The sequence below is a fragment of the Erigeron canadensis genome, chromosome 1 (genome assembly GCF_010389155.1).
Source record: "Erigeron canadensis isolate Cc75 chromosome 1, C_canadensis_v1, whole genome shotgun sequence".
NCBI classification, from domain to species: Eukaryota; Viridiplantae; Streptophyta; class Magnoliopsida; order Asterales; family Asteraceae; genus Erigeron; species Erigeron canadensis.
In genome coordinates, this window is record NC_057761.1 from 43,624,984 (window position 1) to 43,642,584 (window position 17,601).

Consider the following 17,601-nt stretch of genomic DNA (forward strand, 5'->3'; position numbering starts at 1 on the left):
GGTATAAAATATATACGAATGGATTAGGTTTTTAATGTACTTTTCGTTCATATAAGTTTCATCAACTAACATATAGTACAAACAAAGTTATTTACGGTCAAAGTTGGTCAAAGTAATAATTAAAATGGAACGGAGGGAGTAAAAAGTAAGTTGCTAATGTCCAATCTTAAAGTTGTATCATTTTCCAAGAATATATATGCAGTACCATGTATATTATTGTGTATGTTAAAGAAATAACATCGGGAGCGTTACGAAATAGGGGAAAGCTTTTTGACGCATGCCCGGCCACGTCAAAGAAGAAGAATAATAACATCATTTTCAAGGTGGCTGCCCAACCTATAATATTCCATAATGAAATCTATAGCATTGAAAAAAACAAACACACATGTTTTCGGTTCAAGTTTTGTTTGGGTGAAATGATTAAAGAGCAATTAACGATACCACAACAAAGGCTTTATCGTATCTAGTGTAGCTTTAATCTAATATTTGCTTATATTGTCAAACCAAGTACTAGAACTAGATTAGCATGTACGGGTGAAGAAGTTTCAAAGTGTACATATTAATTAGATGTGATATATCCTATCTTTCAAAAGAGATTAGGTAGTTATAAAGATGACAATTAAGTTGACATGTGATATATTTTTCCTTTAACGGATTAATTAGAGGATTATAATGGAAAAGATAGCTAAAAATCTAACAAATCACATGGGTTAAGTAAGTTGAAACGTTATATATTAGGTAATGATATTTATACAACAGAATTTAGCCATTAAGAACAAACATATAAGTTTTATTGCACAAAATATGATTATATGCAAATATAATCTCCCTTATATATTATAACAGTCTAAGTTATTTCATTCGAAAAGTGAAACTATAGTGTCATTGTGAAGTTCGTTAACATTTAAATTAACAAGCAAATACTAAATGTTAGTGGATCGGGTCAATCCAACTTAGCCCGTTACAATTAGGCTTTAAAGTGACCGGCCCGTTTTAATTAGTTTGGCAAAGTTATTAACTTTAGTTTTAACTTTAAGAGAAGTCGTAAAAGCAATTCCAATTTTCTTGAGACAAAAAGAGAAAAGGATGCATGGATGTCACTATTGCCTATAAAGACAAGTGAGGCAGAAGTATTAAAAGGGTAACTCCACAACTCAAAAAAAAAAAATCAAGCCTTCATATTTGACATCAAAACCAAATAATTAGACTTAATTTCATCAATACGTACAACCAAATGGAGGGAGAAGATGGTCTAAGAACACGAAGCTTTAGGAATGAAGACTACAACACTAGAAGGGTATTCTTGAGAAGTTATCCCCTTTTCGATCACGATGATAACAATAATGACACACAAGCATCCGCAACCATAGACAGTGATAGATATTTCAACAGAGGGATATCAGGTTATTGATCGTCTCTTCAGTTTTATATTCTCCGTATTTCATAGATATAAAGTACAAATATGTTTAAAAACCGTTAGTTTGATATCATTTACTAAAATCTAAAGCTATTTTTCTATTTTTCATCTATAATTATGCGTTTGAATGCATGTATAGGTGATTTTGTTAATGGTGATGATCCTAAGAAGGAGAAAAAGAAGATGAATATGAAGAAAAAGAAGGAGGCAGTGAAGAGGATAGTAGTGACAATTGTGGAATGGGGAGGGGGAAGAGTTGTGGTTTTAAGAAGGTTCAAACACAAGGTTTCATTTTATGTTGTTGCTTGTTTTCCAATAGTTTTTAAGTCTCCCAAAGCCTTAATTTCTGCATCTTAAACTAAATTTAAATTCCCCTTTCTTCCATACCTACTTGCTTGATGCATATATATATATATAAGTACGTAGCAGGATGTATACGTTGTGTGTATGCGCGCGTCTATGTATTAATTAGACGAGAGACTTGAATATATATGAATATATGAATTTATACATGTCTATAAATTGACCAAATTATATATCATCACATGAAATTTTGATGATACATGGTGTCGATTTTAACTAAAGATAACTCTAAGAGAGTAAATGATTATATATGAGTTAATTTGAGCTCTCATTTTCTTTTTAGTATGTGAAAAGATATTAATACTTCATACATATATGCATATCTTTAATTAGTTGTTCTTGTTTCTTTTTTGGTAACAATGAAAGCATGCATGTTCGCTTATATATCATGTGTTCAGTTGTACCATTGGTTTCGTTGTGGAAATCTAAGGTGTAACCATCTTCTAAAATATCATATCTATAAAATTGTCATGACACCAATAAAGCATGACATATGTATGAAATTTAAACTTTTCAAACCAAGATAGCCGCTAAAGATACTCGGACACAGCAAAAGTCATTTTTAGTGACACATTAAAAATGTCATTAGACTAATCCTAAAAATTGACCCGGCCACTTTGTAAGCCCAGATCTAGTGAGAGCAAATAAGTATCTATGACCACTAAGATATTGAACCTGAACTTCAAAGAAACGTACTGCTTCAAAAAGAAAAATGTTATCTTGATCGATGTATCCTAGCTAACATAATACGGACAGTAGTATGCTTTTCTAGTTTTACTACAATAATGATTTTTGACGTTGATTGGTATATTTTTGTTTTATAATATGTTTTATGATCGAATATGAATATAAAATATAGTTTAAAGTGTTTGATACGATCTGCTATCTTATTGTTCCTGTCGACATAAGATGTAATTAATTAATTAACAATGTGAAAACTAATTTATCAATTTCATATCAAGCTAGTAGTGAAGTCTAAAAAAACAAAAGATCTTCCAAGATAGTTACGAAACTTGATTAAAAAAATAAGGAAGAAGAAAAAATAAAAGTAGTACGAGCAATGTTTTAAATACCGGTATTTTGGTCGTATCGGTCGGGTACTTTGTACCGGTATTACCGGATACCGGTCGGTACGTACTGACACGGTAATTTAATTTTTGTATTTTTATTTTTATAAAAATCCTACAAAACTTGTTACAATTTAACGAAAATAGTCAAAATACAAGTACAATACATTCAAAAATAATACCAAATAGATATTTCATAGCAAAATATAAGTTTTAAAGTTTACAAATAACAAAACATAACATTAAAGTATCAAAAAATAATTTCAAAAAAAAAATCAAAATACTGGTATTACCATTCCGGAAATACCTGAAATACCAGCCGGTATTGAATAGTGAAAATATTAGACAAAATACCGGGATAGTTGTACCGGGGTATCACCCGGTATCCAGTATTCCGGGTAATACCGGCCGATACATACCGGTATTTAAAACACTGAGTACGAGTGGTGTGTACTTTAGATGTGCTATTATTGCAGTGTTCAATACATATCTTGCAAGGCCAAAATATTGGCTTAACTATAATCTAATTGTCTTTTCCTATATAAATGAGCAAATTAACTATCATCATGTTTACATTTCTAGAGAATTAAACAAAAACGAGACAAGCTAGGTCTAACAAATATAGTCAATTCTACGTACACACTTTATTCCACCTAATTTTGAAAAGTGCGTATAATTTGTTAAATTGTTCGCACTTAAAAATGTATACAAATAGTATACATCAAAAAGTGCAAAAAAATTTATAAGTTTCACATTTTAATGTGTGAAGAAAGAATGTACGTAGTGTGTACAAATTTTATACTTTATTCAGTTATAAGTGTGGAGATCATTTTTTCACAAGTGATTTATGCGCACTTGCGTAGAACTCACTCGCTAAAATGATTTTTCAGTGCGAAGAAAATTATTAGCGAAGAAAATGATCTATATATTTAAAAGCGCGTACAAATTAAATATAATATTGTACACTCTTATTAGTGCGTAAACATTTTTCTTCACACTTTTAAATGTGAAACATATAACTTTTTTCGCACTTTTTAATGTAGACTATTCGTACACATATTTAAGTGCAAATGATTTAACAAAATTTTACGCATTTTTAAAGCATGTGTAGAAGAAATGCGTACAAACAACAAATTTGTTGTAGCGTCGGAAACAACTTGCCACTTAATTAGTTAAATTGTTAGAAAGTGAAAAGTCAAAGAGTTAGATTTTTTTATTTTTTAATATTTTTAGAGAATTACATCGTGAAATCACTTTCAAGTTTCAACCCATAGTTAATCACCAACCTTGAGCTCCATCATGTTGTTGGGATGATGATGTATTGTCCACACCTTGAGCTCTTATGAAAAGTCAAAGAGTTGACTTTTTTTTTCTTTTTTTGTCGGCTCGTCGCTGAAAGTCAGTCGTCAAAACCATCTTTTCTTATAGCGAGAATGATAGTTGGATACAGTTTGAACAAATAAGATGTAGAATCGAACATAATTTACCTACCATGAAAAGCTAACAACCTGGAAATATATATTTATATAGAAAACTAAATGAATAAAATCCTTTAAAAATGTTATGTATATGTCAACAAATCAACAATTAATCTATATTTTCATGTTTTAAATATATATACATATGTGAAACTTAGAAATATCAAACCAACATAGCTCTAAATTCATCAAAGTTAAGCACACCATCGCCATTAAGATCAAACCGATTAATCATACCAACACACTCATCCACACTTATCGACTCACCAAGTCGATTCAACATCCGGTTCAAGCTCTTTGGAGTAATGCAATCGGTTCCATCCATTTCGTACATTCTAAACGCCTTTCTCAAGTCCTCAAGCTTCTCCTCTTCTTTCTGCTCATCACTTTCCACCAAACTAACAAAATCTTCAAACCCCAACTCTCCAATATTACGCAACGATTGGACGACAATCTCTAGGTCTTCGACTAAAACCTCTTCATTGCATATCAATCCTACACGACGTTGCAATTCTTTTGGAGACACCATGCCGTTGCCATCTTCATCAAAGTGGTCGAATACACGTTTGTAATCACTTGATTTAGTGTTCATAACTTTAATTGACATCTTGAATGATTGAAATGATGCTTTAACAACGTAATGTATTATTGTATATAATCAATAAGCTATATATCTAGGACGAATTTATATAGTATGTATTGTGAATTGAAGTATTGTGAAGTGAAGTATATATAGTTATATGGATGGGATATATACAAACGCGTGGATATGTCACTAATTCTGAATTATTTGTGGGACTTGGATATGCATGTAGTTGGAAGTGTTTGTGAAATATCATACGCACGTACGGTTTCTCCACGGATTTTATTCATTTCCGTGTATACGAATTTGCAAGGAAGTTTCTCATCACGATTTTAACAATAAATTCTATCACGAAAATTATTCAAGAAACACATGTTAGAGAAGATGGTATGCTCTTTCCATCCATCACATAGTGACACTCCTGTCAATATCGATCGTACCAAAATAATCCTACAGTATGTACGGAAATTATAATACTAATTAAAATATGTGATCAATTTATTTATTTTTAATTTAATTTATATACATATTTTTTTTTAACTAGATACACACATGAACTAAAAGGGCAACAGCCAATATCAATATATAAGGGGGTGACTATATACAAACATAGTCGTCGACTTGTAACTTTTGATTCAAATCGAAAATATGATTTTTGACTTGTGATTCGAAACGTGACTCGACTCGTAAGAGTCGAGACATATTTAAATACTACATAAAATGATATAACTGTATATATGTGATGTCTTTATAAACAGAATATAACTTCATCATCTTAATATATATTTACCAAAATATTACATATTCAATAATTTTAGAGTAATAAACTTATAATTTATCTTCAGATTCGCAATAAAAAGATCAAAACTACATAGATTAGATACAATATAATGTACCAATAAATATACTATATATATATATATATTATACATAACCATAGTATTAAACTATAATAATTATAAGTTTATGACTCGTGACTCGGTCCAAGTACACACAGGGACTCGTAAGAGTCTGGACAAAAACGAGTCACCTAGCAAGTCGGCTCGTTTTTTTTTTGTGTAAATCAACTCGACTAGTAAAAATTTAAAACTATATATGTATACAAATACCTTGTCAAGTTAAATTATGCAATATCTTTAACGTATGTGATACATTCGCACCTGACTAATTTAGTTGTATCACGATCGGTGGAAGACAACGAAATTATCAATAAATAGTTTAACGGTCCTAGCGACTAAAGCTTTTATAATAACTAAACGGATAGCCGCGCGATGCAGCGGTGATGGTGGTAGTGACGGCGGTGTGACGACAACGGCAGTGGGTTGGCGCCGATGTGCGGCGGTGGCGGTGTGGTAGTGATTGTAAACTAATTGAAGTAAAAAAGGTTAATATAGTTATTTAGGGGTTGGAGGATTTATGTTGTAAGTTATTTTATTAAGACTATTATTATAGGTATATATGTAAAAATGTTTAATTTAGTGAATAAAGAAAATGAGTAATATGGTCATTTCAAAGTCTTAATTATTTAAATGAGGGAGAGGTAATTTGCTTTATATAATAGTATAGAAGTATAGATACAGAAGAAAAGTAATGTTTTTGAGATTAATTCACATCATGGGATGAAGCTGAGACAAATTCACTTAAGTAAACATGACAAGACAGAAGATAGTACAACAAAACAATAAACAAAATATACGGCTAAGCGATCTATCTGCTTGACTTGTCCGCCGTCGAGCACCCATCCCGCCAGCGGCTAGATTATTATTATAAGAATTCGGAGGAGTACCAAATAAAGGGGAATCCAAATCGCCCAAAATCTTACCACATATCATCTCTCCAACCATCCCAATTATCGGACTATGAACCACCACACTATCAATATTCATATGATCACTACGACCACCAGCTGGCAATACAGCCAACGGTGTTGGTGCAAGTCGTTGATAGCCATCACGTACTGATGTGCCTAGTCGTTGGCGATTCCTCGGGGTAGTTGGCCTTGGTGGGATTAATAAACCGCCTCTTGGAACCTTCTCTTCTATACCATAATTACTTGCGACTAGATTTGGTCCATATAATGGGACCATGGTCTTTTCTGTGATTTCTTCTTTGCAAACCGGGCACCATGTGTTTTGGTTTTCTGGTGACGTTTCTTGACGTTGAATCCACCTGTAAATGCAATGCCAGCAGTACAGGTGGCCGCAAAACGTCACCACCGGATCTTGGACTGTGTCTAAACATATATTACATTCAAAGCTTCCGGGTATACCATCTTTCGATTCACCCTCTTTTTCATTGGATTTATTGTCTTTTTCAAAAATGTTTAAATGTGTAGTTTGCATGGTTAAAAAAAAAATCGAAATTTGTTCAGTTTGGTCAAATTTACAAGTGATAAATCAAGGGACCAAATTAAATAGTTGTGAAACTGAAGATCCTAAGCATTGTGTTTTAATACTAGATGTTAGTATGCGGACTAAAAAGAAGTCTTGTCACATGAAAAAAATACTAATATCCGCAAGCATTTCATTTTGTATTCAACTAGTATATATTCTAATCCTAGGTGTTGCCCTGAGAAAAATAACGATGCATAAAACGTATATTGTGTATAAGGGCAGCTGTACATACATAACGATGAACGTATATTACTAAAAAAGACCGTACTACACGAACAACAAAAATAGATGTAAGAAACAATTTAAATATTAGTTGTATCCAAAACACTACACGACATTCTGGTCAGATTACCCGGTTGTTAAAATCAATTTATAAAAGGAGATATAAAGAAAAAGACTTAAATTTCAAGGAAAAAAAACATTTTTTTAAATTAATTTTGTTGTCATAATAACATATACTGTAATGTAATAATAACCACATATGTCAACAATTTGTAAGATGTAAAAAAAGAGCAATAATTCACATAATTTATTCTCTAGTTCTTAATCTTTCCTCTTTATTTTAAGTGTATAGATTATGATGATAATATTAATATTACCTAATGAAAATATGGTGTGGTGTTGATGATAGAATGTAAAACTAGAGTTAATACAAAATGCATTAAAGAATTAAAAGAAATAAAAAGCTGGAAAAAAGTCATGGTCAAATTAGTGGTCAAATCTAGAAAACAAAAGGTTTGTTGTACAAAGACTCAAAAAGGTCAATAAGAACTCGATGCGAATATTTATACCCTGGAACTCGACTTGATAAATATTTCGAACTTATTTTTGGACTCTAACTGGGGGGGATTTGATTCCAATGATCTAGTTCGAGCTTGAATAATTCAATAGAAGCACGACTCATTAACAATTACTCTACCCCAGTTAAAACCATAAAATATATAGTCAAATTAACTTTTCTCATAGGGATGCTACATCATAAATACTTCTATCATTCACAAAAATTTTTAACAAGGTAGTTAAACTATTTCAAACGTGTCACTCATATAACTTTGTTTAATTTATCTCTCATTTGACTTGACTTACAAAGTTTGAATTGCCTCACACGAGTACACGACTGTTTACGGGACAGGGGACTAAAATATTTGAATAGTGTTGCAACTAGCTAGCTTTTGGATGAAGTTCATTTTTAGAAAAACTAGCACGGTATTTACGTAATGCAAAACGATATTTGTGGCGGTGATCGTGTGGTAGTGGGAGACGACTGTTGGTGGTAGATTCGACGTTGAGTGGTGTAAATAATTTATATAAAGGGTTAATAAAGATATAACAACTAACAATATTCAATCATGTTAATAACAACATATATACATTAATAGATACATACTCTCCCAAGAACTAGACATGGTCAAGCCGTTTTTTTTTTTTTTTCTTTTAAGCTAGAACCGATTCGACTCAACGTGATGAAGAAATAGTTTTAACCCAATTGGAACCAGTTTTGGTCAACTATTGACCAGTTTTTTCGATTTTTGTTGTCCAAGAACCGAAAGCGAACCGATTTGAAATCGGTAAAAAACTGATTATTGGGCCCGAAAGTGAAATCGGTTCCAAATCGATCGGTTCTTCAAGAACCAGAATCAGTTCCTCAAAAGCGGATCTTTTCGGCTACGGTTCCGGTTATTTGGACCATTTCTTGAGGAACCGATTTTCTTTTTGACATGTCTACCAAAAACATTGGTAGTTGTACAGTCGTATAGATGCTTAATTGGTGCCAAATACAACTTTATAGTACTAATTTTACAATTGGCCAGCTGGAGTTGTAAAGGTTGGAGCGGCCCATATCCTCTAAACTGTTGCAACTAATTTTGGTGGGCCTTCAAGTCCATTTCCTGATTTCCTCAAAACGGTTTTAGTTCTACATGGTAGGTTACTAGGACCTAACTTATGAAACTTTAAGAACTTGTATACAAGAAATAAAAATGATTTCTATCGAAAAATAAAATAAAATGTTGATATGGCAATTTTATTTGATGTTGCTTTTAAAAATGTTAAATTGCCTTCCTAGCTATACCACTACCAAATGCTCTAAATTAAGCTCTTTTAGCTGGCGTTAACAAAGAAAAGATTTCAAAGCTATTGATATACATGAGCAGGGAAGTTCAGCTTAGATCATGCAAAAAAGATTGATGGAATGGAATGCTATATGGTTAACAAAAATTGGAGGTCTTATGTATGGTTAACAAAATTAGATACTTTTGAGAGAAACTTAACTGAAAAAATAAAATAAAAAAGATCAATATATAGTTACACAATTTCAAAGGTATATGCAATTCCAAAGATAATGTCACAAACTACTGAACTCATTTACACAATCTATTCATCTTTGAATTAACAAGCAAGAATTGAATGAGGTATTAAATAATAAACACTTGATTAGTAATTTCAAACCATCATAGCTCTAAATTCATCAAAGTTAAGCACACCATCACCATTAAGATCAAACCGATTAATCATACCAACACATTCATCCACACTTATCGACTCACCGAGTCGATTCAACATACGGTTTAAGCTCTTAGGAGTAATGCAATCGGTTCCATCCATTTCGTACATCTGAAAGGCCTTTTTCAAGTCCTCAAGTTTCTCCTCTTCTTTCTGATCACTTTCCATCAACCTTACAAAATCTTCCAACCCCAATTGCCCATTATTCCCATTTAACAACGATTCCACCACAATCTCCAAGTCTTCAACCAAAATTTCTTCATGGAATATTAACTCGACACGATGTTGTAATTCTCGTGGTGAGACCGTGCCATCCCTGTCTTCATCGAAGCTTTCGAATATGCGTTTGTAGTCGTTTGATGATTTATTCATGACTTTGAACGAGAGAAATTTGATAATTTAATTAATTGCAATACTTTTTGTTGTTGTTGTAGTAGTAGTAGTAGAGATACAAAACTGAATTTTGTGAAAACAAATAAATGATGTTATATTGAGAAACGAAGTTAGAGTTATGTGTATATATAGGTTACATATTCACGCGTGGGTTGCCAGTAGTTTTAAATTACTCGTATTATACACAAACGAAAGGGAATAGTGAAACTGGCAGGAAGTTTCATAAGATATAATTTCATCACGAAATTTCTAGAAGTAAATGTCATTTATGCCACTGTGATGTTACGTTTTATTTATTTTCTTTTATATAATTTTATCATATTTTGTCTTTAAACGACCAGGATTTCCCCAACGGTTCTTCCATACCAATTTTGCTGGCCGATATTGTTATAGACATATGATTTGGCTTTAGGGGTAATCCGTTCGTTCTCTCGGTTCCTTTCACCGGCACATTTCGGCTCCCTTCTACCATCTTTTCTGGCACAAAACAAAATATAATCGGTTCTATGGTACTCGTGTTTGTAAATATTGGGAGCGTATTTTGTGACATTTATTTTCTCGGCTGTAATGCCAAGAAACCTGATTTAAAAAATGGGGTTTTTTATTATGACACTTATATTGTGTTTTTCATGGCTTCTACTGCGCCCAGAAATGATGTCACCGATTTGTCGATACTCCTCAACGTACATCTTATTATTCCAGCGAGATCTGAAACTCCTTTGCAAATTTTTGGCGAACCTTTTTTACCCGTTTGGAGGTTTTCAAGGCTGTCGGCTTTGGGGTTTTTTTCATTGCCTGACCATTTTGTTGACATTTTTCCGGCGAACCCTATCTTGGGTTTCTAGTCAAGAAGTCTACCCTCATAGCCAGAGCTCAGGCAAACCAATGCCTTTTAAAATATAAAGACAGAAGCGCCTCCAATTGCTCACCAAGAAGAAGTTTTAGCGCGAGAGCAAAGAAATCAGGGTCATTTGCGATCACTTTTTTTTTGTCTAGGTGGAAGCTGGCGGCGGGGCTATATTATTGCTACTATTTTTATATGTTTTTATGTTACTGTTTAATAATATTTGTTGTTAAATGTTGTCATTAATTATTATGTGATTAACTTAGTAGTGTTATTATCGTGGTAGCGTTGGTGGAATCTTTATTCTAATTTAGTGTTGTCTTGTTCTATTAAAGCAATAGTGGGCGGAAAACATGATGTTACTGCCGGTAATGATATACTTGAACAATTAGATTTACCGGTTTTACGTTGAATGGGCGATCATGATAACGACGTTTGTAAAAAGGGGACTTGGATGATATGGCGCTTATCTTGGCAGGGTAATCCTTCGGGTTGCAGTCGTGACGTTTCGACTTCTGAATTCTCGACCCTCAGTTTTTGAGCTCAAATTTGTTTACAAATATATTTTCTAGCTCATTCAATGTTGTAAAACTCAGCCGGCTCGGCCGGGAACTCGGGATCGGAATCGATGGTTAAACGGGTCGAGTTGGCTAGAATCGGGTGAAAATTCGGTTAACGACTTGACCGCTTGTATAACTCGGTCAAACTCTTCTGGACCGGGTCAAAACTCGGGTCAACTTTGGTAAAAAAAAATTAGTTTTTTTTTAAAAAAATAAAAATCCTAAATTTGTTTAAGTTTATGTTTCTAATGAATAAAGTTTGAACTTTGAATAAAGTTTTTAAACAATTATGTTTTAAATTTGAAGTTTATTTCATATAATTTCAAAAACTATAAAATTTCTATATATAAGTCTAATCCGGGGTTTTCCCGATTCCGATTTGAGTTTTTAAAAACTCATAACTCCCTCCTCGCTGAGAATCATGAGTTCCCAAACCTTTAATTTATTCCGACAAATTTTACAAAATCCGTATTGTTTTTAGTTTTCGGTTTAGATAGTTTGGCAGTACTCTTTGGTTTTTGGCAAGTTCTTGCACTTTTGGTCAAATTTTATTGTACAGACATGACGTATCTTGATTAGATTTAGAATATTTGTTAGATGGATACCTTAAACTGATGCAGACAGTCTTATACCCTTGTTTCTTATGCTTTCAGTTTTCTTTTCAGAGAGCTATATATTCGTAATTCTTATTGTTCATAATTATTCGTAATATTAGTGACAGAGTTAAAATTTGAAATTAAAGGGAACTATTGGTTAACTAGGAAAGCCTGATTGATGCAAATTAGGTACTTCATTGACACAAATTGACGCATACAATTGAAGATACAAAAATTAATATATGCAATTCTATATATAATGTCACAAACTACTCATTTACACAATCTATTCATCTTTGGATCGACCAGCTTAAGAATGAGGTATAATAAACACTTAATTAGTATTATCAAACCATCATAGCTCTAAATTCATCGAAGTTAAGCACACCATCACCATTAAGATCAAACCGATTAATCATCCCAACACACTCATCTACACTTATCGACTCACCGAGTCGATTCAACATCCGGTTTAAGCTCTTTGGAGTAATGCAATCGGTTCCATCCATTTCGTACATTCTAAATGCCTTTTTTAAGTCCTCAAGTTTCTCCTCTTCTTTCTGATCACTTTCCATCAACCTTACAAAATCATCCATCCCCAATTTTCCATTATTCCCATTTAACAACGATTCCACCACAATTTCTAAGTCTTCAACCAAAATTTCTTCATGGAATATTAACTCGACACGATGTTGTAATTCTCGTGGTGAGACCGTGCCATCCCTGTCTTCATCGAAGCTTTCGAATATGCGTTTGTAGTCGTTTGATGATTTATTCATGACTTTGAATGAGAGAAATTATTGCTAGCTTAATTGGTGATACTTTTCTCTTTTTTTGGTAGTAGTAGTAGATTACAGAATATTGTGAAAACAAATGAATGATGTTATATTGAGAAACGAAGTTTGAGTAATGGTGTATATATAGGTTATATGATCACGCGTGGGTTGCCACTAGTTCTAAATTACTCGTATTGTACGGAAACGAAACGGAATAGAAGTTTTTAATGAAACTGGCAGGAAGTTTCGTAAAAAATTAATTTCATCACGAAATTTCTAGAATTAAATGTCATTTATGCCACTAGTTAATTTGATGATGTTACGTTTTCTTTTCCTTTTTTTTATTACTCCGTATTACGAGTATATTTTATACTCCGTATCTTTTAACGGCAAAGTGAGTTTTTTTCAAACTAGTGTAATTATAAAACTTATTTACCAAATTAGTATATGAGTTGAAACTTAATTAACATTATCTTTATTAAATTTTTTAGTTAAATAGGCAAAACCACCACCAATAGAATTCGGGTTCAATCAAGAATAGAAAACGAAACCCAACCAGCAACGGAGTTTGGGACGGGGGATCTCGATTGCGTCTAAAAGTTGTGGAAGGCGGTGAGGTTTTGTGATTCTATAGTAAATGTAGTTGTTTCGCTGCCGGAAAAACAAAGAAAAATACAGAGAATATATAAGTTGTTTGTTGTTTCATATGAAATGGAATAAGATGTGTTCTTTTAAGGTACGGGTGCGTGGGTGTCTTTTCACAAAGGAACGATTGGAGTTGCTAAAAAACAGGGCATTGTAGCGAAGGTTTCTATTTTATGTGGGGTTTGATTATTATCTTCAAACATGAAGTGATGTTCAAATACAATGTTGGCAAACAACGTTTCAAATTAGTCTAAAATATGATATTCAACCTGATATACATATATCCCGATGAGGCTATTAATTCATTCATTCGTTATGAAACATTTCTATATACGAAATCTTGTTGACAAAAGAGACTATAACTTTTTACGTTACATATATTTATTTATATATTTGTATATGTAATGAATTAGTTAATAATTTTGATTTATAGCCTTATAGGTTGAAGTTATATATGTATCTATATTATGTGTATATATAATTTGAATGAAATTGCTGATATATAATTGCATAAAGATAAAAATGGAATTCACCCAAAATGGAAAATATTTTGTAAAAGTATACTAATTTGATAAATAAGTTTTTTCATTACACTAAATAGGGAAAAAACTCTGGCAAAGTTTTGTTTTGGCTTTTATGCTTCTTCTTTCCTTTTTTTTCCCTTTTTCTTTCAATAGAATAAAAATTTAAATGAAAGGTTAATTGTGATTGGAAACGATTGTTACTCGGCCAAACTGCCATTTTCATTTTATATAAATAGAATAAAAATTTAAATAAAGTTTATACCAATTAAACTTTAAAATAATCACACTACTTTATTTTATACCAAATATTTTTACATTAATAATCAAACCACTGTTGGCGCTGCTACTTTTACCACCGCCACCATCCGTCGTCGCCACTGACATTATATTGTGCGAGTATCATTCTAATATCGTTTTATCACCTAAATAGTAAATCACGTGTTATTGCAAATTATTGAAGGAAAGTATTCTTTTATCCTTAATATTTTAATTTATAGATATTAATTATAACGTTAAAGACCGTGGCTAACAGATTTATTTATTTATTTTCTTATCCCTAAAATACTTCATTATGGTTTAGAATATCAATGGGTACAAAGGTGTGCTCGATCAACTTAAATAATAAATCAGCCACCTTCAGGATGTATTGTATTATTGTTGATAAACATGTTTAAGTCAAAATTAAAAAAAAAAATCGAAGATTGGAGCAAATCAAGTTGAATTGTCAATATCTCACTTAAATATGTGGAAATGGTAATATCTACGCATCCTTTTTATTCGTTTCTATATGTTCTTTTTACATGTGACTTTTAAATAAATATTTTTTTATTGCCAAAAATGATAAGTTCTAACTCACTGATAATAATCTATGGATTGTCCAAACCAAATCTTTTTATTACGAACCGAACAACGGTCTTTAAGTCTTTAACCCTGGAGGCTATATGACTATATCAACAATAATACAACACCAATAGTATCGTAATACAACGCCAATAGTCAAACTTTGAAAGTCAATCTTTGATTAAATTGATATAGTCGTATTTTAACAAAAATAACACTATTCAAACTTTGAAAGTCAAATTTTGGTTAAATGATATAGCCGTATTATAACAAAAATAATACGAGTACTAGTATCAAATAGTCTAACTTTCTCGAATGTGATAGGAGTGATACAATGATACATCATACTATATCATTCACAAACTTTCAATTAAGGTAGTTAAACTTTCTCAATCATATCACTTTGGTTATTTTTCCTCGATCTCAATCATATCATTTCGTGTGACATAGGCAAACATATAGATAAATTTCAATACAGTTTATTAATTTACTTTTATATAGTATAAATTTGTTATTATTTTTATTCTTTTGCAAAGTAAGTTTTGTTTCGGACGCGTTAAAGACAATATTAACTAGATGTTTCTGCACCTCCAACCGCTCCTTATAGAATATACCTAGGAGATGAAAATTCCAAGGCTTGAACCCGATAACTTGGGTAAACTCAACCCAGGACCTACATAGTAAATTACTTTTTAGAAGACCACCTTATATATTATCTATAAATATAAAGTAGAACAAACTTAGCTATAGTACCATGCTGACCAGCATGATATCAGCAAATTTATTTATTTTTAAATAAATTTATTTTTTTGGCTATTCAATTTTTTCTTTTTTACAAAAGCTCTTGTGAATATGAAATATATATATATATATATATATATATATATATATATATATATGTAACCACCATAATATTTTGTTCTAATTAATTGTTTCTTTTAAACGATTCTAGACCAACGACTAAAGAATCATACATAGCACCTTTTTTTACGTTTTACGTATCGTCTCTCGGGCAACGCTGGGTTCTAAAAACTTGTTTATTTATATTAGGACTCATCACTCATGTTATGACAAAAGTTGAGTGTGTCGTTTGTAAGCAGTGTGACTTGAATCAGTGGTAAACATTGACGTCTGTCACCAGGAGTCAAGTGTTTGATTCTCATCTCATGCAAAGCCGAAGGTTCTTTCTACCATTTAGATAGAAACTGGAAGCAACATCTCTGCCTTGATAAGTGTAAAGTCTACTAACATCTTAATTTTCCTCATACATCGTCGAGATATATTGTGCTCAGACCTGTGAAAGGATAATAAATCTAATATATATATATATATATAAATTAGAGAAATTTAATGTGTCGTCTATATCAATTTTTAATTTGTAAAGAAAAACCAGCAAAAATGCCCGCCCTTTCTTACTCACGAAAATTGGTTAAGCTTTGGAGTTGGACGAAGTTCTGAAATTGTCTTTAGCTCCGAGGATAGGTATCATAATTCGGAGCAAAGACACTTAATTGACATAACTAAAATGACACATAAAACTGGAAAAAAAATAAAAAAAAATTCATATACATTAATATTAGGGAGATAATGTATCTAGCTAAATCCAAAGATAATGTATATATATGTCATATACTACTCATTTATATACACGTGCATTCTAGCTATTTCATCTTTGGATATTAATAATGTGAAACTTAATTAGAAATATCAAACCATCATAGCTCTAAATTCATCGAAGTTAAGCACACCATCGCCATTAAGATCAAACCGATTAATCATACCAACACATTCATCCACACTTATGGACTCACCAAGCCGATTCAACATCCGGTTCAAGCTCTTTGGAGTGATGCAATCGGTTCCATCCATTTCGTACATTCTAAACGCCTTCTTTAAGTCCTCAAGCTTCTCCTCTTCTTTCTCACTTTCCATCAACTTAACAAAATCTTCAAACCCCAACTCACCTTTATTATTCTGATGCAACGTTGTTTCAACCACAATTTCTAAGTCTTGGACTAAAATTTCTTCTTGGCATATTAATCCTATACGTCGTTGCAACTCTGACGGAGAGACCATGCCATTTCGGTCTTCGTCAAATTTATCAAATACTCGCTTGTAATCACTTGATATTTTGCTCATACTCAATAAGCAGATAAATGTAGTGTGGATTTTTTATATATATATAGATATATAGTTATAGTTATATAAAGAAAAAACAAATGTATATAGATGAATGAATGAATTGAATGAATGATGATATTGAGAATAATTGATGTGTGTAATATAAGTTAATACTCGTAAATATATATACTAGCTAGTTTTGAGGGATTTTGACGCGTGAGGTTGCAACTGCTTTTAAATTACGAGTAATATTATTTGGGATTGTTTTGTGACTTTGAATTTGATAATAAAATGTTTTTATTAGTGAAACTTACCAAGCGATTTCTCCACGGAATATTTGGAGCTGGAGACGAAACTGAAAGGAAGTTTCATAGGAAATGATTTTCATCACGAAATTTCTATTCTAGACATTTATGTGGTTATGGCCTCCCATCTAGCTGCTAGTGACGTTACGCCATCTATTTGACTATATATTTTCCATTTTTTGAATTCATTAGTT

At 31.9% G+C, this 17,601-nt stretch overlaps 6 protein-coding genes across 7 annotated transcripts; 1 reads left to right on the top strand and 5 right to left on the bottom strand.

Moving 5' to 3' along the window:
• The first annotated feature begins 1,159 nt into the window (after window positions 1-1,159).
• On the top strand, window positions 1,160-1,803 carry LOC122585813. The gene is made up of 2 exons (XM_043757936.1): window positions 1,160-1,403; window positions 1,557-1,803. The coding sequence occupies exons 1-2, from the start codon at window positions 1,235-1,237 to the stop codon at window positions 1,772-1,774; spliced, it is 387 nt and encodes a 128-aa protein (XP_043613871.1). The 5' UTR covers window positions 1,160-1,234; the 3' UTR covers window positions 1,775-1,803.
• A 2,539-nt stretch (window positions 1,804-4,342) lies between these two features.
• LOC122585647 (putative calcium-binding protein CML23) lies at window positions 4,343-5,013 on the bottom strand. The gene has a single exon (XM_043757777.1). It carries the CDS (start codon window positions 4,930-4,932, stop codon window positions 4,489-4,491), a length of 444 nt encoding a protein of 147 aa, XP_043613712.1. The 5' UTR covers window positions 4,933-5,013; the 3' UTR covers window positions 4,343-4,488.
• A 1,535-nt stretch (window positions 5,014-6,548) lies between these two features.
• On the bottom strand, window positions 6,549-7,250 carry LOC122593021 (E3 ubiquitin-protein ligase RMA1H1-like). Its single transcript, XM_043765361.1, has one exon. The coding sequence runs from the start codon at window positions 7,248-7,250 to the stop codon at window positions 6,549-6,551; it is 702 nt and encodes a 233-aa protein (XP_043621296.1).
• Window positions 7,251-9,564: 2,314 nt separating this feature from the next.
• Window positions 9,565-13,033, bottom strand: LOC122581986 (putative calcium-binding protein CML23). 2 transcript variants are annotated; one of them, XM_043754332.1, is made up of 2 exons: window positions 12,968-13,033; window positions 9,565-10,167 (listed from the first exon to the last, which is right to left on the bottom strand). In XM_043754332.1, the coding sequence occupies exons 1-2, from the start codon at window positions 12,973-12,975 to the stop codon at window positions 9,744-9,746; spliced, it is 432 nt and encodes a 143-aa protein (XP_043610267.1). In that variant the 5' UTR covers window positions 12,976-13,033; the 3' UTR covers window positions 9,565-9,743. The 2 variants fall into 2 exon arrangements, with proteins under 2 accessions (XP_043610267.1, XP_043610261.1); XM_043754326.1 differs by lacking the exon at window positions 12,968-13,033 and having other exon boundaries at window positions 9,565-10,301.
• LOC122582004 (putative calcium-binding protein CML23) lies at window positions 12,372-12,975 on the bottom strand. The gene has a single exon (XM_043754344.1). It carries the CDS (start codon window positions 12,973-12,975, stop codon window positions 12,544-12,546), a length of 432 nt encoding a protein of 143 aa, XP_043610279.1. The 3' UTR covers window positions 12,372-12,543.
• Window positions 13,034-16,573: 3,540 nt separating the features above from the next.
• LOC122585617 (calcium-binding protein CML38-like) lies at window positions 16,574-17,218 on the bottom strand. The gene has a single exon (XM_043757739.1). It carries the CDS (start codon window positions 17,118-17,120, stop codon window positions 16,689-16,691), a length of 432 nt encoding a protein of 143 aa, XP_043613674.1. The 5' UTR covers window positions 17,121-17,218; the 3' UTR covers window positions 16,574-16,688.
• Between the last annotated feature and the right edge of the window lie 383 nt (window positions 17,219-17,601).